Source organism: Aquarana catesbeiana, linkage group LG09 (genome assembly GCF_042186555.1).
Source record: "Aquarana catesbeiana isolate 2022-GZ linkage group LG09, ASM4218655v1, whole genome shotgun sequence".
Classification (NCBI taxonomy): domain Eukaryota; kingdom Metazoa; phylum Chordata; class Amphibia; order Anura; family Ranidae; genus Aquarana; species Aquarana catesbeiana.
In genome coordinates this window covers 62,108,584-62,136,492 of record NC_133332.1, presented here as the reverse complement: position 1 = coordinate 62,136,492, position 27,909 = coordinate 62,108,584, and the positions used below count along the sequence as shown (strand labels likewise).

Below are 27,909 nucleotides of genomic sequence, written 5' to 3'. Positions count from 1 at the left end.
TGCACTCACAGCACACGTGCACTCACAGTCCATGTGCACTCACAGTTCACGTGCACCCACAGTTCACATGCACTCACAGTTCACGTTCACTCTCAGCACTCATGTACTCACAGCCCATGTGCACTCACAGTCCACGTGACCTCACAGCACTTTTGCACCCACAGTGCACATGCACTCACAGTCAACATGCACTCACAGCACTCATGTACTCACAGTCCTTACATGGTCTTAAGTGCTTAAATAAATATGTTTTTATTTTGCTACTACAGTATAAAAGGAAAATACAAGCCAAATGTAATTTACAATGGGAATATACCACAAACCAATCCAAGACTATATTGTGCTAGTGCGGAGAATGGCAGACATTTTGTAGAAGCGAGGAAAGTGTCCAGCACTGCTGACTTCAGGGGCTAAGTTCAGGTCTTCTCGAGGTACCGGGGAGGTCAAGGTGAACTTCTGGAGGAGGGAGGTGAGGAAAAGAAAAAGCTCCATGCGGGCCAGGCTTTCCCCTGGGCACATCCGCCTTCCTGTAGGTGTACAAGATATCATATTAAGGTGTTGAGCAATATAATAAAATATATTTAAAGCGTATGTAAACCCATCTTTTTGGTTTTGGATAGGATGACAAAAGGTTAGAATCACTGTCATGTTTTTTTTTTTTGCTGTCTGCATTCCTGCTGCAGAGATTCACCCTCTGATTTTTTTTGGTGACCATTGTCATTAGGGCTGATTGTAAAATAAAAGCTATAATTTTGAGGTGTCAACAAAACAGAAATAAAGGAAAAATCATCTGATGGGAACACTAGCACCAGGGACTTTACATACATTTCCTCTCAATTCCTGTTGTGTCCACAGGACAAAAAGTGAAATAAAATCTTTCTACTGGGACACACACAAAAAAAAATGACAAAGGTTTCTTCCTTACTCCTTCTCCAAAAATATAAAGTTTTGTCTATGTACTGAAACATAAAAAATATTTTTCAGGTGATATCCAAAATGGTAATTCAACTGTGTTTATTGAGAACCAGTCAGAAAAGTGAATATGTATTCATTTTAAGTTTAGACTTTGAATCTGTTATTAGAATAAAGCCTTACCTCTTAGGGCAGGGGTCTCCAAACTTTCTAAACAAAGGTCCAGTTTATTGTCCTTCAGACTTTAGGGGGGCCGGACTGTGGCCAGAGGGAGTAGAAAATGTCCCAGCATCAGTGGGAAAAAATAATGCTCCATCAGCTGTTTCAGTGAGAGTAATTGTGCCCCATTATTGGTGCCATCGGGAGGAATTGTACCCCTTCATAGGCATTAGTTGGGGGGAATTATGCCCCATCGTTGGTATCAGTGGATGAAATAGTGCCCCAAGGGCCAGATAAAAGCATCCAAAGGGCCATAGCTGGCCCCCCGGGCCGCAGTTTGGAGACCACTGTCTTAGGAAATACTTCTAATTTACTTCTTTACTTTCTCTATCTGTCAGAGCAGCAGTGTTAAGCTGAGTATCAGGCTATAAGACTGTCCCATGTCCTTCCTAAGCTCAATGCTGATAACAGATACTCATAAAGCTGCCATTAAAAAGGAACTTTCAGGACTGAATTAGATGGAAGAAAACGAAAGGCTTTTTTTGGCAGTTTCATTATTCTCCTGCAACCTGGGCGCAGTGTCAGTTTTCAGTCCAGAGCGCAGGCAGACTGACATTTCTGCTTTGACAGGAAGAGAATACAAGTAAATAACAGCACATGGCTCCTTCATTATAACATTTGAAAAGATACAGTTTTTTTTTAATAAAGGTGAAGTTTCATTTTAAGATGATGTTTAAAATAATCCAATAATCTGGCATATCGGTCACAAAAAACCTTCCCCCTTTCAACCTGTACTTATCTATACCACCATTTCTAAAAACCCCTGTATGGCATGGTAAAGTATGTGTCACCTGCCTCCCAATGATACAGAGCCCATATTTCAGTGCTGTCACTGTGCAAGTTCTGGTAATACTTGTGACAAATGCTGAAGATCACTGGTGATTTTGGAGAGGCAGTGGTGGGCATCTTAATGGTGTTAAAGGTAAATATAGGCCCCCAAGAGTTTTCTTTGGACAGGATGTGACAGGTCTGCTTCAAATAGCTGCTTACAAAACACAACACACTTCTTACCAGCAGAAAAAGGCATCAGGGCTGGATTCTTCTCCAGGCCTCCATTATTGTCCAGAAACCTGGCTGGGGAGAATACTTCTGGATCTGGAAACTGGGTAGGATCCTTCAATATGAAGGTAAGTAACGGGAACACATCTGTGCCCTGGGATATATTAAAAGAGAAAAAAAGTATTGTTGGAATTTTGTGAATCTAAAGGGCACATGTGTAATACACATATAGAAAGTGTTTGACTGTCAAATGTATATACAGTGGGGACGGAAAGTATTCAGACCCCCTTAAATGTTTCACTCTTTGTTATATTGCAGCCATTTGCTAAAATCATTTAAGTTCATTTTTTTCCTCATTAATGTACACACAGCACCCCATATTGACAGAAAGACACAGAATTGTTGACATTTTTGCAGATTTATTTAAAAAAAACTGAAATATCATATGGTCCTAAGTATTCAGACCCTTTGCTGTGACACTCATATATTTAACTCAGGTGCTGTCCATTTCTTCTGATTATCCTTGAGATGGTTCTACACCTTCATTTGAGTCCAGCTGTGTTTGATTATACTGATTGGACTTGATTAGGAAAGCCACACACTTGTCTATATAAGACCTTACAGCTCACAGTGCATGTCAGAGCAAATGAGAATCATGAGATCAAAGGAACTGCCTGAAGAGCTCAGAGACAGAATTTAAGGGGGTCTGAATACTTTCCGTCCCCACTGTAAGTTAATGCACGTAGTCTTGTGATTCACTTACCCCAGCCTTTTTATATGACTGCAAAGTATCAGAGATGGAAACCTCTGCCCTACCACATGATTACTCTGTGGGTAACCAGCACACTTCACCACTCTTTTTACACCCTCCTGAGCTCTCTCTATTCTGTAAGTACAGTTAAAATAACTACCTCCTCTTTTTTATCAGTTTGCAAGCCTGATTTAATCTTGTCTACTGGCAAGCAACACACTATAACAAAAGTAACTCTTTAGGTTGAGAATAAAGAAATATTGGTGAAGAGTTGAATCATCATTTTGATAGGTATTCTAATTTTAGATTTGTAGTAGTCAGCTCTATAGAGTCTGATAGGCCCAAAATAAGTCCTCAGAACATCAGCAATAAATACAGTAGAGAGGCGAGAACACCATAAATGTAGCTAAAAGTCAAGCTAATTTTTATTAATTACAACAGTTAATGTACAACACATAGCTACTGCATTTTAGGGGCTTCACTGATTTCCCTCAACAGGGATTGTGGAGCTAAGAAGAGGAATTTAACTGGACCAAGAGCAGGTTATCTTGAAATTAACTTTGCGTTACATAGTTAGTTTGGTTGAAAAAAGACACAAGTCTAGTTCAACCAATAGAAGGAAGAAATGAAAAGCGAATACAATCCTATATATACACAATCCTATACCCACAGTTGATCCAGAGGAAGGCAAAAACCCCAATAAAGCATAATCCAATTTGCTCCAACAGGGGAAAAAAATATTCCTTCCTGATCCCCAAGAGGTAATTGGATATTCCCTGGATCAACTTTATCTATAACTGTTATGCCCTGTACACACGGTCGGATTTTCCGACGGAAAATGTGTGATAGGACCTTGTTGTTGAGTATAGATTTATGTTTTTCTCAATCATTTTCAAACCCACTTACTGCTGACTCATTCGCTACTTATGCTGGAAGTCTTTTCCAAGCATTAACTACTTTTTCATTAAAATAATACTTTCTAAGATTAGTTTTGAAGTTTCCGCCTGCTAGTCTGAGGTCAGGTTCTTGTGCTCTTGATCTTGGCTTCATATTAAAAATCCTGTCCTCCTGAACCTTTTTCTCCCCCTTGATGTATTTTATGGTTTCAGTCATTTCTCCCCTTTGCCTTCTTTCCTCCAGACTGTACATATTACGTTTCTGAAGTCTCTCCTGATATCTTTTATCTCTCAATCCTTTCAACATTTTTGTTGCCTGTTTCTATCTTATCAATATCTTTTTGTAAGTGAGGTCTCCAGAACTGGACCCAGTATTCTAGATGAGGTCTAACTACAGATCTACATAGAGGAATCAGGACCTCCTTCCTCCTGGTGGTATTTAACTGTGTCTTTGTCAGAGACAGGCTTGATTTACTTCTTTAGGTCTAAACATTTTTAGAACATTTTTTTCTAATTGTGTGTCCATCAAAAAGTAAATGCAGGTAAATACAGTAGCTATTTATGTTTTTGTTGGTGCATTCTATGTTTTGTCTACTGTATTCATTTAACTGCCCTTTCAAGATGTAGTATCCTAAACTCATTACCTTGGGTATTACATAGCCCCGGAGTGATACATCCTCTGTTGTGCAGTGTGGCAGTCCAGTTGGGACAATATCACTAAATCGCTGGATCTCGTGGATTACGGCTTCAGTGTAAGGCATCTTGGTGCGGTCTTCAGCTGATGGACAACGTTGACCTAATACTCGATCAATCTCCTTCTGGACCTTAACTGAATAATACATTTTAGAGTCATTCCACCAAGTAAGAGTAATTCCAAGTAGTTGTAAATGTATCTATAGACATGGTAGATTGTTGATGTTTCCTATTGAGCCCTCCTCATATTTGACAAAAAGTGTATGTAAGGATGATCCTATCATGTGTGCTTGAAAAAAAAGGTTGTTTTTTGGTTGGATGTACAGTATCTGTAGTTCTTTAAAACAGGTCTATGGTTTGTTTTAGTTTTCAGAGACAGATGTAATGAACTGAAATGACTACAGTTCATTCTAGGGTAACTACACTGCTGCTGCCTAGGGTGCCCCTCTGGAAGTGTTGTGACCCTAGGACAGGATGTTAAGAAACTGCCAAATTGGAGAAAAGTAAATTGAAGAAAAAAGAAGTACAGTAAAGAATGACATTGCCAGAACAAGTAGAAGGTCAACTATTATTTTATGTTTGTTAAATGTAGGGTCAGGTACACAGAAAAGATTTTTAAAATTCAGTTTTTTCACCTTGAATTTCTGGATATTTCAACAGGATGAGAAAGCCGTAGCGAAGAGTTGTGCTGACAGTTTCTGTCCCAGCGGTAAATAGGTTTACTGTTGAAGCCACAAGGTTCTCCATATGAAATTCTGTGTCTGGATTCTCCTTATCCTGCAAGAAAATACAGTGATATTAGTTACTAAAACTTTTGATTTCAAGTAATCTTTAAAGCATATCTAAATCCAAGAATAAAAAAATGAAACATATCGTAGCCTTTTGTTGCTCCCCATTCTCTCCAAAAAAAAACATTTTCCTGAAGTTTATTTTTCAGTTTTGCCAAAGCAATTAAAGTGCATATAACCCTAGAACAAAACTTTAATACATTGTAGCCTACCAGTTCTTAGATGTGGTGGCTGCATGAGTTTATTTTTGTAGGCTTTTTTCCTTAATTTTCACCTGGTGAACATAGTTTTTGTTTTAGAGTTACAATACTCACTCGTCATACTGTATCTATGGAGGAGCAGCATTAACACTCATGGGCAGGACTGCAGAAAAACAAAGGTGTTCTGTAGTCTTGAGAGATGCCTGGGAGCAATGCTAACAGATAACAGTCAGCAGAAGTAGACTGTACAGGAAGCTGTCAATTTGCAAAATGTCCGACAGGCACTTTTTTACTAACTTTGAAGAGATATAACAAATTGCTTTTAATGATATATTAAACAGACCAAAAAGGAGCAAATACATACACTTTAAAACATACAATATTTCTGTACATTCTATGTAAGCACTGTTGATAATATACCTGTTGTATGCTAGGTATCTAAATGTATAAATAGACACATAGCGCTGCCTTTAGGAAGGCTGGCCAATATCTACGTCAGGATCTTTAACTAGCTAGAACCACACCACTCAAAGAATAAAGACTGTACAAGAGCATGTGAAGCCTTCAGAATAAGCTCTATGGTATGACATGCATAAAGGATTCTACTGCTGCTGCTTTGTGCTGTTGGTTTGCTGTTTGGTATGAAAGCTACAGTGATGTTTGTCTATTGATATATCTAAGGGTGGTCATGTACCAAGGCTTGTATATACCATAATGGCACTTGTGGACAGGTCCATGGCCATCAGGATATGCAGAAACAACACCAAACCTCATAATTTACTAATTGTGATACTTTTTTTATTAATTAGTTTCACACTTCTGTCATCTCTGGACCTCTGTGGCTACATGTACTAAGAGGACTGTAGAGATATGGGAGCTTCAGGGGATTTTAAGAGAAGTCAGAAAGCCTTTTATAGTAAAGTATAACTAAAGGCAAAACTTTTTTTCAGTTTTGGACAGAGTGGAGATGGATTAAAACACCTGTCAGTTCTTATTGCCGCCTGTGCCCCCGTTAGGGAGATTCACTCTCTCAATTTGTCCTGTTTACCATTATCATTGAAATTGAAAGTAAAATAAAATCCCAAATTTTGGGTTGTCCCCAGAAAAGTAATAGAGGGGAAATCTTCCCCCTGAACACTAGTTCTGGTGACCTGGGGGTCCCCATGAGATTCCCTTAATTTGCAGGGATTTCTTCTCACTTCCTGTATTGGCTATAGGACAGGAAGTCTCACAGATGCCAAAAATAAACCTTACATGGGTCATAACCTCCCTTACTCTATCCAAAATGAAACAAAAAAAATTGTCTATAGTACCACTTTAAGGAAACATTAAATCACCTTTGCGTTCTGTAGTCTGGTGGTTTGTACGATTCTGTATATAACACAGACAACATGATGCTTCTAATATTGCATTGTCTGAGTTATTTTTAGTAAAATAATCACATGATACAAGGGACAGAGATGGCATATAAACAGTTTTCATCTTTTTAGCGCGGCTGTGGCATCGTGATGTCCTAATATGGTCCAACATATATCAATGGCATTGCAATAGAACCGGGTAATGCCATAGGGCCCAAGATTTCAGGACATCCCAACACTTACCCAAATTCATGAGTGTGATTCTTTTTATTTTACTGTACATCAATGGAAGGGTGATCATGATGTGTTTACCAGTTAGAAAATACTATACTCATTATAGTATGTGTGGCCTTTGTTTGTAGAGTAGTGGCTATTCACATAGAAAAGATTTTCCTGGACAAAACTTGGGGTTCAGAGAAGTTTTGCAACCCCAATGAGTAGAGAACTCAATAGGAAAAATAGACTGTGAGAGATCTACCCATTCTGATTTGAATTATTTGGCTTCTGGCAGTCACCAAAACTTGTCTCCAACTCATGACACCTCTGATGGAAGGACTGTCCCTTTATCTATGGAGAAGGGCAGTCAGCCAATAAAATGTTTGCTGTTTATCTTGAGCCTTAACCATAAAAACATTGGTGCAACTCCCTTCTCTAGCTCCACTGTATGTTGGTGAAGCTGGAGCTGACTAAAGCTAGCCATAGATGGATCAAAATTCAGGCGGTTCAGCAGGAACTGGCCAAATTTCAATTGATATGTGGGTGTTCCTGTTTGACAGAAGTCAATCATTAGATCAAATTATGTTGTATGGTAATGTTAGAAAAGTTTCCTTGTTCTTGAGAGTCCCACTGTCAGAATACAGTGCCTCACCAGGGGTAGATTCCTTCATCTATCTTGCTAGCTGCTGGGCTTTCATTCAGCCGAACAAATCAAAACTACCCTTCTATGGCCAGCTTAAGAGAGGCTATAAAAACAATGGTTTGCTGTTTGACAAAACCAAGGTCAAGGTTATTTAGCATATAAGAGTGTCCAATATGAATGAGAAAAAATAAATTGCATAGCTTGCTTTTCACAAGAAGACATCATATGTGGTTTGGGAATTTTAGGAAATGTTATGTTGGGACGTTTTGGAAAATTACTCCTTAAATTCAAGTAAATCTTGATGATTTATTAAAATTTTTGAACTGGTTGTAATGTATGGGGTTCTAGACTGTCTCTATATTAATAAAAAAGGCGTTTTATTTCTGTCTGTGTTGCTGTTGCAGATTTCCCCCTCACTTTCTGTTTGATGGAACCATTGTCAGTCCTTCTGAAAGGTGTGCCTGGACAAACACACTTACTGTAAATAATTAATAATATTATTTGATGTTTACATCATTTTTTTTCTTTTATTCTCCTCCAGTCTCAATATAGTGCTTTATATTTAGAAAAGAACAAGAATCTTCTTGCCGTTGAGCTTACTGTCTCTATTACCTGTTGTATCCTCTTCAGAAAGCAGTCAATAAAGTGGCGGGGGGAATGGGGATCCATGGTCTTTAGACTGCCTTCCACCATCTCACGAACAAATGCTTTAAGCTCATGTAAATATCGCACCCCTCGCTGAGGAGGTCCTGGAACATAGCGGATGAGCCTCTCAAAGTTGTAAACAACCTAAAATATTAGGAGAACATTTATTTACCATGAAAATTCAAGATTCTGTAGTATATAGATTTAAAGGTAAGTGTACACATATTCATGAGAAAAAAGACAACTGAAAATTAATTCTCAATACGGTTGAAGTCCAAGTGCACTCAGGGCATATTTCCTTTATAAACAGCTTGTGCAGAGGCTAAACACAATTAAAGTGGTTGAAAATCCTTACAAACACCTAGTGAAGTGACTGGTCTCGGGTGATACACAGAGATGAAACAAATCCTCCTACAAGTTCTACCTGTCTATCTGTTGTCTTCTCTTCTCTACATCTGTTCATAGTGCAGAATTTATAAAGCTTGTCTGAGAGTTCACAATAAAGGGGACGGAGAGCTGAAACTACACTCTGCTGAGCTCAGTGAGAAGAGTTATGGGAGCTGATTGGAGGAAAGAGACACACCTCTTCCACACAGCTCACAGGAACAGAGCCGAGGCTGTCAATCAGCTGGAGGTCCCTCCCCTGTCAACATTATTCTCTTGGTGTCAGGAAAACTTGTCAGAAGTTTCATGTTCTTTTCTAAATATTTATGCTGATAGCAGAGGAAGGAGGCAGCAGACAGAAATGACACTTAATGTTCTGCATTAAGACAACTACACAATATAGAGGGATATGTTTTGTTCATATTTTTTGTCTGAGGTTCATAACTACTTTAAATTGTATCCAGCCATTGGCTGTATCTTGTGCAATGCACATGCTTTGATACTCTTTAATAACTAATTCTCCATTATATACCTAAATCAGCTATAGTTGCTTGAATTCACAGTTCATGATTTTTATTTAAAGGAACATGTCACAAAGTATAATACCAGTCATAAAAACCTCTGATCAAATCTCCCATGATTTGACTCTTGAGCTGCCCATGAGCTGTTCTCAGTGAAGCTGAATAGGTTCAGCTTCACTGCCCCAGAACAAATATGAGACATGTGGGTCAAGAAGGGACAAGAGACTTTTGGCATAATAGATTTCTGTAAAATATATGTAATGCTGTCTAATTTCTTTACGATGGTGACACCAATGATTCCTGTTGCACATATTGTCACATTTCAGCAACTTAGTGCCATAGGCCAGGCTGTTACTGCCATTGGCGTGTGCAGGGGTGTGCCAGGTGTGCCTGGGCGCACCCTAATTACTACATGCGGTGCTGATTCCCCCTACTGCCTGGGCTATCCCCGTATTGCCCCACCTCTGCCCCACAGTGCTTGTGGCTTCCCTCCTCTCGCCCCAGCTGCTGCGGGGGATGTTTCAGGATGGAGAGCGGGGGAAGGGGCTAGTAAATATATCATTTACTAGCACCATCCTTTTCTAAATGAACATAGTGAACATGCTTACTCACTGTGTTCATTCATAACTGAAGCATAGTAAACTGTGTTTACTATGTGCTGGTTGGTGAATGAACAGGAAGCCGCTCAGCACAGAGCACTTCCCATTCGTTTACTGTCCAGTGCAGCTGAGGCTGCAGAGAAAGGCGTGTGTGTTTGAGCTTTGGGGTGCACACCCTAATGCTATAGGCTACGCAAACCTATGGTTACTGCTGTGCACCAGTGAATATACAATAAGCATTCAAATTACGGGCTTATATTGCTATTTCAAAAGGAATGGGTAAGTGTTTAGTAATCAATTCTAAGCTTAGATTAGGAGTTAAGTGAACCTGTGAAAGTGAACCTGTGCCCAGACTAATGTATTTAAATATTCTGATTCTGAACAAGCAGCAAAAGCACTTTAAAACAAGCCTCCATTCACCTCCGTAGCTATAGCAATGTGGAAAAAAATCATTTTCAAAGTTCACGATAAAGGCACTGACATTTTAACTATATATTTATGGAGAGCAAACACACAGAGAATGCTTCTAAGCTGTTATCATTTTTTTAAATTTGCACCAAAAGCTACATTTTCAGGGGAAGCTATCTGGGTTTTTTCTTTTTCTCGGTTCAAGCAGTACCAGCTTGTCCTGAGACCTAAAAGCGGTTGTAAAGTCTAAACATTTTTTACCTTAATATATTCTTTGCATAAACCACTTGCTTACTGGGCACTTAAACCCCCCTCCTGCCCAGACCAATTTTCAGCTTTCAGCGCTATCACACTTTGAATAACAATTGCACGGTCATGCAATGCTATACCCAAATTAAATTTTTATCATTTTTTTTCTCACAAATAGAGCTTTCTTTTGGTGGTATTTAATCACTGCTGGGTTTTTTATTTTTTTGCTAAAAAAACAAAAAAATACCGAAAATTTTGAAAAAAAAAATTGTTTCATAGTTTGTTATAAGATTTTGAAAACAAATAATTTTTCTCCTTCATTGATATGCGCTGATGAGGCTGCACTGATGGGCACTGATAGGCTGCACTGATAGGTGGCAGTTATAGGCACTGATGAGGCGGCACTGATGGGCACTGATAGTTGGCAGTGATGGGCACTAATGAACGGCACTGAAGGGCACTGATATGTGGCACTGAAGGGCACTGATAGATGGCACTGATAAGCGGCACTGATAGGTGGCACTGGTAGGCACCGGTAGGTGACACTGATAGGCAGCACTGATCGGTGGCACTGATGAGCATTGATTTGCAGTACTGGTGGGGATTGATAGGTGGCACTGGTGGGCAAAGGTAGGTGGCACTGTAGGCACTGGTAGGTGGCACTGGCAGGTGGCACTGGTGGGCACAGATGAGGCAGCTGCGGCTCTCTGTGTGAGGGAGCGATGTCCCTCTGACAGAAGCCGGTGATCAGCTTTTTTTTCCCATCATGCTGACAGCGTGAGGAAAAAAAACCCACTGATTACCGATCTGTTCACATCATGTGATAAGCTGTCATTGGCTGACAGATGATCACGTGGTAAGGGGCTGGGATCGGCTCCTTACTCTGATCTGTGATCAGCCAAGTCTCCTAGACTCTGCGATCATAGAGAGGACCACGCGCGGCATGCAGGAACGCGTTGACAGCGCATGCTAGGGAGGACATCCATGGACGCCCTCCCGGCAATTAAGGCCCGCACTGTAGCCGTCTTTCGGCTATAGCACGGGCGGGAAGAAGTTTGTTAAAATACAAAAACTGCAATAATGCCACCTCAAGAAAGATGTTGAATATTCACTTTTCAGTTCTTCTGCCAAACTTAACCCACCACTGCTAGCTGAGAATTCTAGGTGTGTCCGCCACCAGGAGCTGAGGTTCTTCCTGTCAACCGTGTGCCACTACTATGTCCTGAAGTGACCTAGAGATCTTTGCTTTCAAAGATAAATGTTTTGCATAGTGTCAGGTGCTTCACACAGATTACTTTTCCAATAGTGGAAGTTAACTCTGTTTGTCCTGACTATAAATGACTGACCACATCTGAATTGTGGGATCAGAGAACTTAATATTAGTTCCTAAATAAGGTTCAAATATCTCATGTAAAATAGCTCATGTATTTACTTACCAAGCCCCAACTAGAGTTCATAAGGCGGATGATCCCATTAATATTACGAAGCAGCGATAAGAAATGTTGATCGTTGTAATTAAAACGCCTCCCGAATACGATGGAGCAGATGATGTTAGATACAGCGCAGCTCAGAAAGAAGGTTGGGTCAAATGGCTCTCCTATAAACAATTTAGCACAAGGGTTTGAAATGCATCCATGAGAACCAAGCACAGCCTCTGCTTCTCCTAAAAAAAAGTTCCTTAAGCACACTACCAATATCCCTTGGGAGTTTGAGGCAGCAACCAAACATTAAACATCTTTAAAATAATATAATTTAATTTATACCTGGTTAAAAGTAATTACCATGGGATATCCTAAAATATGTGGTTCCAGTATGATATACCCACCATACAATAAAATACTGTTGATCTATTTGCTGGGACCAATCCTATTTAATTTGTTTATAAACGATCTGGAGGATGGGATAAACAGTTCAATCTCTGTATTTGCAGACGATACTAAGCTAAGCAGGGCAATAACTTCTCTGCAGAATGTGGAAACCTTGCAAAAAGACCTGAACAAATTAATGGGGTGGGCGTCTACATGGCAAATGAGGTCCAATGTAGAAAAATGTAAAATAATGCATTTGGGTGGCAAAAATATGAATGCAATCTATACACTGGGGGGAGAACCTCTGGGGGAATCTAGGATGGAAAAGGACCTGGGGGTCCTAGTAGATGATAGGCTCAGCAATGGCATGCAATGCCAAGCTGCTGCTAATAAGGCAAACAGAATATTGGCATGTATTAAAAGGGGGATCAACTCCAGAGATAAAACGATAATTCTCCCGCTCTACAAGACTCTGGTCCGGCCGCACCTGGAGTATGCTGTCCAGTTCTGGGCACCAGTCCTCAGGAAGGATGTACTGGAATTGGAGCGAGTACAAAGAAGGGCAACAAAGCTAATAAAGGGTCTGGAGGATCTTAGTTATGAGGAAAGGTTGCGAGCGTTGAACTTATTCTCTCTGGAGAAGAGACGCTTGAGAGGGGATATGATTTCAATTTACAAATACTGTACTGGTGACCCCACAATAGGGATAAAACTTTTTTGCAGAAGAGAGTTTAATAAGACTCGGGGCCACTCATTACAATTAGAAGAAAAGAGGTTTAACCTTAAACTACGTAGAGGGTTCTTTACTGTAAGAGCGGTAAGGATGTGGAATTCCCTTCCACAGGCGGTGGTCTCAGCGGGGAGCATTGATAGCTTCAAGAAACTATTAGATAATCACCTGAATGACCGCAACATACAGGGATATGTAAGGTAATACTGACACATAATCACACACATAGGTTGGACTTGATGGACGTGTGTCTTTTTTCAACCTCACCTACTATGTAACTATGTAACTATGTAACTATTCTTATACAATGTCCAGGTGAAAGCCCTGATTTCGATCAAAAGAATCTAGATCTTCTTAATATAAGAAAGGTTCTTTCTGCCACTCCTGTTCCATCATAATCTATCAATTTTAAGTCTTTAGCCTTGGTGAAGAAGAGAACCTTGAAACAGGTTAACTATTTTGTGCTCACACCTTTATTAGTAAACTCCAGTATTTAAAGTATAACTAAAGGCAAAACTTTTTTTTTTTTTTAGTTTTGGATAGAGTGGAGAGTGATTATTGGTGTCTGTGCCCCCATTAGGGAGATTCACCCTCTTTATTTGTCCGGTTTACCATATACTCCTGAAGAAAAGGGTAACCCCGAAACATGTAGAGTGTGTAACTGGAAGAACAAATCTCTGTGGGGATCATTATTATATATATCTAAGATCTTCCTATTTGTGTCAGACAAGTGGATGCTCCATGTTTATAGTAGCATCTAATGTAATTTATCTACTATTGAAAGCTTTTTTTATGATGTGTGTATTTGTGTATAATAAATGTATATGTTTTTGTAAATTGACTGTTCTAAGTTTATACTGTACCACGAGAGTCCATGTTGCCTCCACAACTGTCCAAATTAATAATGAATAGTGTCCCATCACTGGCTGCTGCTGCATTTAGCAATACTCTTAGGGCTCGTCCACATGTGCAGTGACCTCTGAAGAATAATCTGCATTGGTCACCTCCGCCTTATGTGGCCTGCCTGATTTAACCTTCTAAATGATGTACTACTGTGCCATGCGTGCGTTGTGGGGCAGTTGCGGTGCAGCTCCGTAGACTTGCATTGGTCACTTTCAACGGCGGAAATGCCAGCTGAGTGCACAGCATCACGGCCGCAGCATGTGTGGGGGGAAGTAAAACTGCATTTCAACTGCATGGTTTTACAAACCCCTAGCTGCAAGTGTAAATGAAGACTTACTTTCATTCAGCCCGAATGGCAATGTGACTACCAAACTTCGGGAGCAAAATCTTACAGTCTAATGCCCCGTACACACGGTCGGACTTTGTTCGGACATTCCGACAACAAAATCCTAGGATTCTTTCCGACGGATGTTGGCTCAAACTTGTCTTGCATACACACGGTCACACAAAGTTGTCGGAAAATCCGACCGTTCTAAACGCGGTGACGTAAAACACGTACGTCAGGACTATAAACGGGGCAGTGGCCAATAGCTTTCATCTCTTTATTTATTCTGAGCATGCATGGCACTTTGTCCGTCGGATTTGTGTACACACGATCGGAAATTCCGACAACGGATTTTGTTGTCGGAAAATTTTATAGCAAGCTCTCAAACTTTGTGTGTCGGAAAATCCGATGGAAAATGTGTGATGGAGCCTACACACGGTCGGAATTTCTGACAACAAGGTCCTATCACACATTTTGTACGGGGCATTAGTCTACATTGATCATAGCAGAGCTACTTTATCACTCTCATTAACACCTTTTTATCCAGTCTCTGCCAATTCTTCTCTACCTTCAACTCTATACTTCATCCTCCACTGCCTCCACCCACTAACTCACTCACTACCCAGGAGATCGGCAATCACTTCATAAGATCGAAACAATTTGTGAGATCTCCTCTGTACAGATACCTTCTCCCCTAACACTTCATGTCCACAGGTATATTCATTACTTCCCTCATTCAACCTCACCACTATAGATTAGGTTGCTAAACTTCTTTCTAACGCGTACCTAACCACCTGTCCCTTGGACCCTGTTCCCTCACAAATGCTATGTTCACCCTCTGGCTCTATTCGACACTCTCTAACCCACATCTTCAATCTTCCCCTGATCTCTCTGTCAAGATCGATGGCACTACTACTAGTCCATCCCAGCATGCAAAGGTACTTGGACTTCGCAACATCTCCAAAATACGCCCCTTTATAACTGACACCACAAAGCTCCTAATTCACTCCCTAGTCATCTCTCACCCAACTCCATTTTCATTGGTTTACCTTTACATAGGCTAGCCCCCCTTCAGTCCATTATGAATGCTGCTGCCAAACTCATCAACCTTACCAATTGCTTAGTGTCTGCTACTCCTCTCTGCCAATCCCTCCATTGTCTGCCTCTCACCCAACAAATTAAATTCAAAGTTCTAACAATAACTTCCAAAGCCATCCACAACTCTGCCCTCAGCTACATCACTAGCCTAGTCTCAAAATACCAACCAAACAGTTCTCTTCGTTCCTCCCAAGACCTCTCTAGCTCCTTCATCACCTCCTCCTATGCTTACCTCCAGGACTTTTTCCGAGCCTCTCCAATCCTATGGGACTCCCTACTCCAATCTGTCCGATTATCTCCTACTCTGTTTTCTTTTAGACGACCCCTGAAAATCCTTCTCATCAGAGAAGCCTATTCTACCCACACCTAACAACTGTAATTTTATTTTCTCCATCAGATCATCCCCCATGGTCATTACCTTTTCTATCACTTGACCCTCCCTCTTAGATTGTAAGCTCTAAGGAGCAGGGCCCTCTGATTCCTCCTCCTATATTGAATTGTTTTGTAACTGTACTGTCTGCCCTCATTTTGTAAAGCCCCTGGACGACGTCAGGTTTGACAAAACGGCGTAGGGAGAGCGGCGTGCTGACGCCACCAACATACCAACACGCAGTCCCGGAAGTTACGGGCGTTTGTTTTAACCCCTTCACGCCGACCGAACGCATATATGCGTCCTCGGCTTTCCGGGGTTATACCGGGATGATGCCCGCAGCTGCAGGCATCATCCTGGTACCGTTGTTTTCAGCGGGCGATCGGCTACCCGAATATAACAACCGATGCGGCTAAAAGCCGCTCGGTTGTTATACCGGAGGAGCGGGAGGGGACATCCCCCCCCTCCCGCCGCCTCCCGCCGCTGTTACCGGGCCTCCCGTGCGATCGGGAGGCCCGGTGTCCGGTCCGCTGCCTTCGGCGGCTGGGGGCGGACTGGAACGAAGCTGCGAGCGGCTTCGTTCCAGCCTTCTTCTTGTAAATGCGGAAGCGACGTCATGACGTCACTTCCCGTTTACTCGGCTGCCAATGGCGCCGAATTTAAAAAAGTACACAGTATTCAGAATCGCCGTTTTCGGCGATCTGAATACTTTGAAGTGTAAAGGAGGGATGGGGGGTCTTTTAGACCCCCCATCCCTCCATAAAGAGTACCTGTCACCACCTATTACTGTCACAAGGGATGTTTACATTGCTTGTGACAGCAATAAAAGTAAAAAAAAAAAAAAAAAAATTTAAACACAATTTATAAAGTACAAAAATAAATAAATTAAATAAAAAAAAAAAAAAAAATTTTTAAAGTGCCCCTGTCCCCGCGAGCTCGCGCAGCGAAGAAAACGCATACGGAAGTCGCGCCCGCATATGTAAACGGTGTTCAAACCACACATGTGAGGTATCGCCGCGATCGTCAGAGCGAGAGCAATAATTCTAGCCCTAGACCTCCTCTGTAGCTCAAACCTGGTAACCGTAAAATTTTTTTAAAGCGTCGCCTATGGAAATTCAAAGGTACCGTAGTTCGTCGCCATTCCACGAGTGCGTGCAATTATAAAGGGTGACATGTTTGGTATCTATTTACTCGGCGTAACATCATCTTTCACATTATACAAAAAAATTGGGGTAACTTTACTGTTTGGATTTTTTAAAATTCATGAAAGTGTCACTTTTCCAAAAATTTGCGTTTAAAACACCGCTGCACAAATACCGTGTGATAAAAAATATTGCAACAATCGTCATTTTATTCTCTAGATTCTTTGCTAAAAAAATATATATAATGTTTGGGGGTTCTAAGTAATTTTCTAGCAAAAAATATGGATTTTAACTTGTAAACACCAAATTTCAAAAATAGGCTTAGTCATGAAAGGGTTCTTACTTATTGATGCCTTATATATCCGGATTGATGTAAGTGCACTACTTTTTTAATAATAAATGTTTTATACGTTTTACACTATGGAAGCCTTTCTTTTTTACACATGATTGGCCTATGGATATGCTGATGAGACATATTTAAAGAAAACACGGAGAATTTACCTGGTGTTCTACTCATTGTATCCTGTAGCTGGGTCATAAGCTAAAAAGCGCATTTGATCTCCTTATCAGAGATCGAGGGAGCTGGTAAGAGGCAGTTGGTTCATAGGTGGAGGACTGTCCTATCTTCTACACTTATTTCTACGGTGGTTCTAAGTGTGTTGTCACCTTGATTGAAGATTTGGATACATACCTTTTGTGGACTCTATACAGATTGATAATCTGATACCTGTGTATTTGTTTTGGACGGACTTAAACAATATGTGTGCATACACTGAGTTTTGTTTTATTTAGCGCAGTTTTTTTTCTAATATCATTTTGTAAAGCGCTGCACAAACTGTTGGCGCTATATAAATCCTGTATAATAAATAATAATAGTGTGTCTTTCGCTATACACCTCCTTTATTCATACTTTGCATACTTTTCACAGAATAAAAGACATGCTCTAAATGGAGGAGAGTAAACAATGCTGCTGTCCAAAGTTGTCTCTGTTGCTCCTCCATCCAGAGTAGGGACACTCGAAAGCCCCGTTCACACTTAGTGTAGTAGGAACACACGTTCCTGCTCACATTTTTTCCTTTGCACGTTTTTTTCAGGCATAGGGCAGCCCATTCACTTGAATGAGCTCCCCTATGCACAACAAAAGCGGCAAAAAAAATGAATTTTGGCACTGAGCATTTGGCACATGTGTGTTTTGCCGCAATTTTCGAGTGTTTTGTCACACAACAAACACAGCAAATTTGAATTGTGTTTGGGGTACCAGGAAGAACAAATGGCACCACAAACGAGTTTCTTGTGTAGGATGGTAGTGGTTAACACTACCGCAGCCAGGAAGTTGGGAGTTAATTGTGTTTCCTGGGTTTTTCTTGGTGGGTTTTTATGGGTCCGACCTCCTGGTCCTGTGCGCTATAAAAGGGATGGAGTTCCAGACCCTGAAGGCAGGGGGGGTTCTTGTTGCTGTTCTGCTGGTTTGGTCCCAGCCAGTTCGGTTTGGTTTAACCCATTCCCACCTGTTACCAGAGTCTGGATTTCCAGTGATGTGCCAAACTTGGAGTTCCCAGTGCCCAGGAGGATTAATGGGGCTTGCAGTCCCTCCTGAAGACACCAACCATGTCAGCCAATGACGTACATTTCGTTGTACAACGTCATCAGGAAGCATCCTGATGACATTGTAAAACTAAATGTACGTCGAAGCGCTTTCCGGTCATGTAATTTCTGGGTCCCGAATTTACGGCTTCAACTCCACACGGCAGTGGAACGCATGCCTACCCACGAGCGCAAGCCGGGTGGTCTATGGTTCCTGCCTAGTGACTTATGCGAGCTATCCTCAATGCCGGGTGAAGGCACTCCCGAATGTAAGCAGGCATTGGGGGTTATTTACTAAAGGAAAATCCACTTTGCACTGCAAGTGCACTTGAAAGTAAAATCGATGTAGATCCGAGGGGGACATGCAAGGAAAATAAAAAACAGCATTTTAGCTTGCACATGATTGGATGATAAAATCAGCAGAGCTTCCACTCATTTCAGATCTACCCCTTAGATTTAGAGCGATTGCACTTCCAAGTGCACTTTCAGTGCACTTGCAGTGCAAAGTGGATTTGCCTTTCGTAAATAACCCCCATTGTGTCACTGGATTTTTTTGTATTTTAATATACATTTTTACACCATGGTGTCTTCCTTCTCTTATTTTTAATGGGATACCATGGTGGAGAGGAGGATATATACTTTAAGTTTTTGATACATCTCCATTGACATTCAAGTAAGTCTAAAGATCCCATCTACCAAGCTTTTTTGACCTTCTTTTTAACTAAAGAGGTCATATTTTTCTGTAAAGTTGATCCGTGGAAAATCCGATTGCCTCTCGGGGGATCAGGAAGGAATTTTTTTCCCCTGCTGTAGCAAATTGGATCATGCTTTGCAGGGGTTTTTTTGGCTTTCTCTGGATCAACTGAGGGTGAAGGATTGTGTATATGGGATTGTATGTTTCTTTTTTTTTTTATATTTTTTAGTTGAACTGAATGGACTTCTGGAGTGGGGATGGTGTCTTTTTTCAACCTGATGAACTATGTAACTATGTAACCCATGATACAGACATTTACTTGTGCAAAATGTGGAAAACCACAGAAACAAACCAATTTACATCTTTTGCGGATATGATGTCACTACGTGAAAGCTGATTGGTCGCTGTGACTTCTAGTTGCCTATCACTGCGCAAAAAAGATTTCAAAATTGTGTTTTTACCTTTGGTTTTGCTGAATTCCTCCCCTAGAAAGTGAGCTTCTTCTTGGATTCTCTCCTCAATGGATCTCTTCCCCATACCAAAATTTCTCAATGTTGTAAGAGCAAAGCGGCGCATTTGTTTCCATCGTTCCCCATTACTACCTGTTATGCCTGGAAGATGCATAATCATTAATATGCAAAAAGGCTTTCCATTGTGCATAAAATGCTTTAGAAATATTTTTAAAAAGAAGAGAAAATGACCGGAAAGGGCCAAATCCTTCCTATTTATTTAGAGAAATTAAAAGGGACTAGAACAGCCATTCTCAACCAGGGTTCCATGGAAGTTTTGGGTACAGATACACTTTAATGTGTCAGTAGTAGGGATTGCCAGTATTACTCTACAAAATCAAAAAGCAGATTCAGAGTTTTAGATTTAGAATAACAGGAGAGGGTAATTGTGGTAGGAAAAGGGGAAATGAGGAAGAGCGCAGAGCAAAAAAGTAATGAAACATACATAAGTAAATCCATTTTTTAAATGTCTGTGTTCCATCTGTCAAATTTTCCTTCCTGTTCCAGAGACCGAGCAGAAAATAAAAGCAGATCTCTAAAAAGCAATGGGAAACTTTCTTGTCATCATGTTTCCCTATTGGAAGATTTCCCCTCTATTCCTGTCCTTGAACTAAAAAAGTTTGGATTTCCCATCACTTTCTGTCGTGGTAACCATGAGCACCAGGACAAAAAGAGAGAGCAAATCTTTGTACAGGGAACACAGACTGCAATAAAAAAACCTCCATTCTCCACTCCATACAACACATAAAAAGTTTTGATAATATTTACACTTTCTTGTTCAATATTTTTATTAAAGTTTAAGAAGAGGTTAATTTACTAAAGGCAAATAGACTGTGCACTTTGTAAAGTGCAGTTGCTCCAGAGGTTAGTAAATGAGATAAAGCTTCACTTTGCATAGAATACCCAATCACAATATAGCATTTTTGCTTGCACATGATCAGATGATGGAAGTCAAAAGAACTTCTGCTCATTTACTGAGCTCTGGAGCAACTGCTAAGTGCACAATCTGTTTGCCTTTAGTAAATAAACCCCAAGGTGTACTAAGGTGTACTAAGTATAAGTAGAATATATATGGTATAATATTTATGTATTATGTATATATATATATATATATATATATATATATATATATATATATATATATATATATATATATATATATATATATAATAGAGTATAAGTAGAAGAACTCAAGCCACTAGCAGTTGACTAGCAAAACAATGATGTACTAACACAGCAGTTAGCCAGGGGTGAACATACTTAAGTAAAGTCTTAGAGGTTAGTCAAGAGGATACTATAGCTAAATCAAAAAGATCATCTGGAGAACCCATCAAATACATTAAGATGAGGGGAAAAGAGAAAGTAGAAGAGGGGAGGGAAGGGCAGAGGGAAGTAGTGAACTCAGGAGACCCCACAGCATCTGGCTCCAGAGGAGGAATGCCTTTGAGTCATAAAAGATTTGATTGTAGCCGTATTAGTGCAATTGTGACAGAGAATTTTTGTGAATCAGTACTGCTTGGACCTTGAAGAAGGGGACATACCCCGAAAGCTTGTTCTGAAAAATTGTATGTTAGTGCAAATAAAAAAAGTATCACGGACAGTACTCAATTTTCTCAGTCATAAAAGACTAAGGGGAACATGTTGACAATATTTACACTTTAAAGTGAACCTGTATTAACATATTTTAAACAAGCAGTAAAAGCACTGTAAAAGCTCTCATTCACCTTTGTATCTAATTGTATTATGGAGAAAATAGTTTTTATAGTTCACAATAAAGGCACCCAAATCACATGTCCTCTCCCCTTATTTTATCTGGCAGCAGAATCTTGGCAGCCTGCCAGTCTTTTAATATAAACACACAGCAGGTGCTATTAGACACTGACGGACATCTGACTTTACAGTCCCAATTGTGATTTTTTGAGGATGAATTGCTTCATTGTACAAACAGCTAGAAAGGTCTGGTTAGGGATATGTAAAATATTTGATATCCATAGCCTGGGCACAGGAACACTTTCAGCATTCCCCACAGCACCTAAAATACACAGAAAACAGCAAAAACAAACAAACAAAAAACAAGACATCTTACCAAAACCTTTTAGGACGTAGTGAACCATTGGCATCTTCCCCCTTGCACTGAATCCATCTTTTTGGTCTATCAGAGCCTCTTTGGCCACATCATATCCACATAACATCACTACCGGCCGAGAGCCAAAATATACAGTAAAGATAGGACCGTATTTCTCCTGAAACTGCAGATAGAAAAGAGAGAGATGAGAGAGAGAGACAACTGAGAGAGAGAGAGAGAGAGAGACAGCAGATGAGAGAGACATGAGAGAGAGACACGAAAGAGATGAGAGAGACATGAAAGAGATGAGAGCGATGAGGGAGAGACAAGAGAGATGAGGGAGAGTTGAGAGAGACAGGAGAGAGAGACATGAAAGAGATGAGAGAGAGACACACGAGAGAGGTGATAGACACGAGAGAGAGTTGAGAGAAACACAAGGTAGAGATGAGAGCAACATGAGAGAGATGAGAGAAACACAAGATAGATGAGGGAAACACAAGATAGATGAGGGAAACACAAGAGAGATGAGAGAAACACAAGGTAGAGATGAGAGAAACACGAGAGAGGAGAGAGACACGAGGGAAATGAGAGTAACATAAAATAAATGAGAGAGACATGAGACAGATGAGAGAAATACAAGATAGAGATGGGAGAAACACGAGAGATGAGAGACACATGAGAGACTTGAGAGTGACACGAGAGAGACGAGAGACACACACGAAAGAGATACAAGAGTGATGAGAGAGAGAGACAACAGAGAGAGAGAGACAGAAGATGAGAGACAAGAGAGAGATGAGAGAGACACAAGAAAGATGATAGAGATTAGAGCAACACATGCAAGATATGAGAGAGACAACAGAGAGGCACGAGACAGCAGATGAAAGAGACACAAGAGAGAAATAAGAGAGACACGAGACAGCAATGAGAGACACAAGAGAGAGATATTAAGGACAAGATAGAGATGAGATAGACAAGAGAGATGAGAGAGAGATGAGAGATAGACAAGAGAGAGATGAGAGATAGACAAGAGAGAGATGAGAGAGAGAAACGAGATACATGAGAGAGAAATGAGAGATAGACAAGAGAGAGATGAGAGAGAGACAAGAGAGAGATGAGAGATAGACAAGAGAGAGATGAGAGAGAGATGAGAGATAGATGAGAGAGAGATGAGAGAGAGATTAGAGAGAGACAAGAGAGAGACGAGAGAGAGACGAGAGAGAGATTAGAGAGAGACGAGAGAGACGAGAGAGAGATGAGAGAGAGACGAGAGAGAGATTAGAGAGAGAGATTAGAGAGAGACAAGAGAGAGACGAGAGAGACGAGAGAGAGATGAGAGAGAGATGAGAGAGAGATGAGAGATAGACGAGAGAGAGAGAGAGATGAGAGATAGACAAGAGAGAGATGAGAGAGAGATTAGAGAGAGATTAGAGAGAGATGAGAGAGAGATGAGAGATAGACAAGAGAGAGATGAGAGCTAGACAAGAGAGAGATGAGAGAGAGAGATGAGAGATAGACAAGAGAGAGATGAGAGAGAGATGAGAGAGAGATGATAGAGAGACAAGAGAGAGATGATAGAGAGACAAGAGAGAGATGAGAGAGAGACAAGAGAGAGATGAGAGAGAGATGAGAGATAGACAAGAGAGAGATGAGAGAGAGATGAGAGATAGACAAGAGAGAGATGAGAGAGAGATTAGAGAGAGACGAGAGAGAGATGAGAGAGAGATGAGAGATAGAGAAGAGAGAGATGAGAGAGAGATTAGAGAGAGACGAGAGAGAGATGAAAGAGAGATGAGAGAGAAACGAGAGAGAGAGATGAGAAAGAAATGAGAGATAGACAAGAGAGAGACGAGAGAGAGATTAGAGAGAGATGAGAGAGAGATGAGAGAGAGACAAGAGAGAGACAAGAGAGACGAGAGAGAGATGAAAGAGAGATGAGAGAGAGACGAGAGAGAGATGAGAGAGAGACGAGAGAGAGACAAGAGAGAGATGAGAGAGAGACGAGAGAGAGACGAGAGAGAGACGAGAGAGACGAGAGAGAGATGAGAGAGACGATAGAGAGACGGGAGAGAGACGAGTGAGAGACGAGAGAGAGACGAGAGAGACGATAGACGAGAGAGAGACGAGAGAGACGAGAGAGAGACAAGAGAGAGATGAGAGAGAGATTAGAGAGAGATTAGAGAGAGATGAGAGATAGACAAGAGAGAGATGAGAGCTAGACAAGAGAGAGATGAGAGAGAGAGATGAGAGAGAGATGAGAGATAGACAAGAGAGAGATGAGAGCTAGACAAGAGAGAGATGAGAGAGAGAGATGAGAGAGAGATGAGAGATAGACAAGAGAGAGATGAGAGAGAGATGAGAGAGAGACAAGAGAGAGATGATAGAGAGACAAGAAAGAGATGAGAGAGAGACAAGAGAGAGATGAGAGAGAGATGAGAGATAGACAAGAGAGAGATGAGAGAGAGATGAGAGAGAGATGAGAGATAGACAAGAGAGAGATGAGAGAGAGATTAGAGAGAGACGAGAGAGAGATGAGAGAGAGATGAGAGATAGACAAGAGAGAGATGAGAGAGAGATTAGAGAGAGACGAGAGAGAGATGAAAGAGAGATGAGAGAGAAACGAGAGAGAGAGATGAGAAAGAGATGAGAGATAGACAAGAGAGAGACGAAAGAGAGATGAGAGAGGGATGAGAGAGAGATGAAAGAGAGATGAGAGAGAGACAAGAGAGAGACGAGAGAGACGAGAGAGAGATGAAAGAGAGATGAGAGAGAGACGAGAGAGAGACAAGAGAGAGACGAGAGAGAGACAAGAGAGAGACGAGAGAGAGACGAGAGAGAGACGAGAGAGAGACGAGAGAGACGATAGAGAGACGAGAGAGAGACGAGAGAGAGACGAGAGAGAGACGAGAGAGACGATAGACGAGAGAGAGACGAGAGAGAGACGAGAGAGACGAGAGAGAGACGAGAGAGAGACGAGAGAGACGAGAGAGAGACGAGAGAGACGATAGAGAGACGATAGAGAGACGAGAGAGAGACGAGAGAGAGACAAGAGAGACGAGAGAGAGACGAGAGAGACGATAGAGAGACGAGAGAGAGACGAGAGAGACGATAGAGAGACGAGAGAGAGACGAGAGAGAGACAAGAGAGACGAGAGAGAGACGAGAGAGACGAGAGAGAGACGAGAGAGAGACGAGAGAGACGAGAGAGAGACGAGAGAGACGAGAGAGACGAGAGAGATGAGAGAGAGATGAGAGAGAGACGAGAGAGAGATGACAGAGGGATAAAAAGAGATACAAACGAAAAAGACATGAGAGAAATACAAGAAAGATGAGAGACAACAGAGATAAGGAAGATCAGAGAGAAACAAGAGAGAAATAACAGAGATAAGAGAAACAATAGATAGATCAGAAAGACAAAAGTTACAGCTAGATGAGAGAGAAAGAGACATTTATGAGATAAGAGAAAGTTAGACACGCAAGAGTAATAACAGACATCAAATTGTTTTTAAGGGACAATTCGATTTTTATATTTGCCCACAGTTCAGCTTTAAAGTAGATTTCCAGCTTAAACCTAACTAGCCTTAAAAACATACCCCCCTTCCTAACACCTATGTTGACTAACCTGTTTACATAAATATGTATGTACTTACCTATTTGTAGCCCGCTCCAGTCTGGTCAGGTGATCCTATGATTAAGCCAATGGCAATTGCAGGGGAGAGGAAAGAGTATTTTTTACAACAACTGGTAAAGCCTGGAGCAGTGACGTCATTCAAAGGCTTCAATGGCCCATCCGTTGTCGGCATTCCCTCCTCTCCCTGGCAGCTGCTGCTGGCTAAAACAGGGGAGCTGGATAATATGACCAAATAAAAATTAAAAACATAAACAAATAAAAGCTGACCATTGTAAGCACCCATTATGAGTGGTAAATGGTTTGTCCCAACCCTCAAACTGCCACTTTTACTGGACAGCTTGGTCTGTTGAAAAATAACAGACTTACTGGCTGGATCATCACTAGGTACAACAAAGGGAAAACAATGAAATTGAATGCAGCCACCAAATCTAAGAATTGGTCATTTGCAATATAACACATTTTTGTTTTTGTGTGTAGAAATATTGCGTCCTTAGCTTGGTTCACACCAGTGATGCTATCTTTCTGAAATTTATATGGATCACCTCAATATGTTCTACCTTCCTCTAACATACCTGTAGGTGACACATGAAAGGGATTTGTTTAATTGATTCTATACTCAATGCAAAGTGATGTGGCTTAATGGGGGAATTTATTATTATAGTCAGGCCTTTTTTTTTCAGTGGGAACGCCGGGGGACGCAGTTCTGACACCTCCAGCACTAAATATATGTAATGGCAATGGGTGCTGGTGTGTGCTGGAGGGTCTACTAATGCTGGCTGGTGGTAGATCTATTGTTTCTAAGGGGTAGGAGGGCTCTATTGTTGAGGGAGGAGGCTATTGGTGTTGTTTGGGAATCTATTGTTATTGTTCTGGAATCTATTGTTGCTGGTGGGGGGGTCTATTGTTGCTGGTGGGGCATATATTGTTGCGGGGGGTACTATGTTGAGGGGAGGGAGTCTATTGATGCAGGCTGTTGCGGGATCCATTGTTGCTGTGGAGTATATTGTTGCGGGGGCTCTAGTGTCACTGGGGGGGATTTATTTTTGCTGGAGGGATCTATTTTTGCTGGTGGGGTATCATTTTTTGCTGGGGGGTCTACTGTTGCTGGTTTCAGGAGATCTATTGTACTGCTTTTCTTGCTATCATTAACACATTCTTACAAATTACAATTACAGTGATACTTGGTTCTGTATTCTGTATACTGGGGGGAGGGGATTGGGTAGAACTAAGGGACAATGCTTGGAGTTGGGTCGGGAACAGGGACAAGGATTAACTTGGAAGGGTGGAGTACTTATTCTCTTAGAAAAAAAAGCCCTGATTATAGTATCTATAAAACCTTTTTTTTTTTTTTTTTTTTTTTTACTAAAGAAGTAGAGGGTCTGTATCCCTCTTAGGAGATTTCCTCTCACTGTTTTTTAGACAAAACAGGAAGTGAGCAAAAATCTCTCCAACGTGAGGAATTCTCTCTTAGTTATCACTAAAACAAATGTCCCCATTGGGAGATTTCCCTTCTATTCCTGTACAGGTGACAACTCAACATTTTGGATTTTCTTTCTACTTTCTGTCTTTTTTGACAATGGTCACCAGGAAAAAAGAGAGAAAGAGAGAGTAGACCATCATAAAACAGGGCATCTAACCCTTCCCTGCTCTATCATAGCACCCCAATTTACAAGTATTGGTATGAAATTCAAGTCTTACTTACCTTCTGCAATGTTACCAGAAACTTATCTGGTCTGATTTGAAGAATGTTACCTATCAGTGGTAGCGGGGTAGGTCCAGGTGGCAGAAGTGTTGTATTTTTGGTTCTCCCTTTCAGCCATGCTATGCATATCAGGCACGCCAGGACAAGGACCAGAATGGCACTGGAGAACCACATGTTGCTTGTCTGTAGGTCTGTGTGTCTCCTATGGGTGAGGATTCCCTTTTTATGCCTTGCAGCAAGAGCTATGAACCCAAATTGTGACCTGTGGGTCATGCCAGGAACACCGCTGGCCAAAAATACTTCCTGTGACTAAATTAGCAGAAAATGTTCTTATTTTGAAATAGTGAGCTCACATTGCTATTCAGCTATATCTGTTTTTTTCTTTTTTTTTGTGTATTTGAATACCATAGACCTAAAGGTAGATAAGAGAGGTGTATTCCTGTTCACTCAATAGACAACTTCAGGCAAGAAGCAACATCAACAACAGATTTGGTAATGTTTTCCAGAAAACACTGCCAGTGTACTTAAAGAGTCCCTGTCACCAACCCTAAAAATTGCAGGCAAAACCATAATAAAGTGGAACTTTAGTTAGAAAATTAAGTCCTGCTAGATCATTTCAGGCTGGCCCCTTTTGCAGGTATATCTATGTAAAACAATAAAAATGAAGGTCTATACTGTTTAATCACTTGCTTACCGGGCACTTAAACCCCCCTCCTGCCCAGACCAATTTTCAGCTTTCAGCGCTGACACACTTTGAATGACAATTGCGCCGTCATACAACACTGTACCCAAATGAAATTTTTATCATTTTTTTCCCACAAATAGAGCTTTCTTTTGGTGGTATTTAATCACAGCTGGGATTTTTATTTTT

The 27,909-nt window shown here is 40.9% G+C and overlaps 1 protein-coding gene across 1 annotated transcript; it reads right to left on the bottom strand.

Moving 5' to 3' along the window:
• Positions 1–228: 228 nt before the first annotated feature.
• On the bottom strand, positions 229–27,326 carry LOC141107727 (cytochrome P450 2G1-like). The gene is made up of 9 exons (XM_073598652.1): positions 27,039–27,326; positions 21,731–21,893; positions 19,597–19,746; positions 11,918–12,078; positions 8,288–8,464; positions 5,106–5,247; positions 4,422–4,606; positions 2,143–2,284; positions 229–527 (listed from the first exon to the last, which is right to left on the bottom strand). Exons 1-9 carry the CDS (start codon positions 27,309–27,311, stop codon positions 334–336), a joined length of 1,587 nt encoding a protein of 528 aa, XP_073454753.1. The 5' UTR covers positions 27,312–27,326; the 3' UTR covers positions 229–333.
• Positions 27,327–27,909: the final 583 nt, after the last annotated feature.

Bases quoted from the DNA above. Each gene is read 5' to 3' on its own strand.
- LOC141107727 (XM_073598652.1), bottom strand. From the start codon at position 27,311: ATGACCCACAGGTCACAATTTGGGTTCATAGCTCTTGCTGCAAGGCAT. The intron at 12,079-19,596 runs GTAAAAACACAA...AATTGTTTATAG, and splicing joins GGAATTCAGCAAAACCAAAG to GAGAGCCATTTGACCCAACC. The intron at 8,465-11,917 runs GTAAGTAAATAC...CTAATATTTTAG, and splicing joins TGAACTCTAGTTGGGGCTTG to GTTGTTTACAACTTTGAGAG.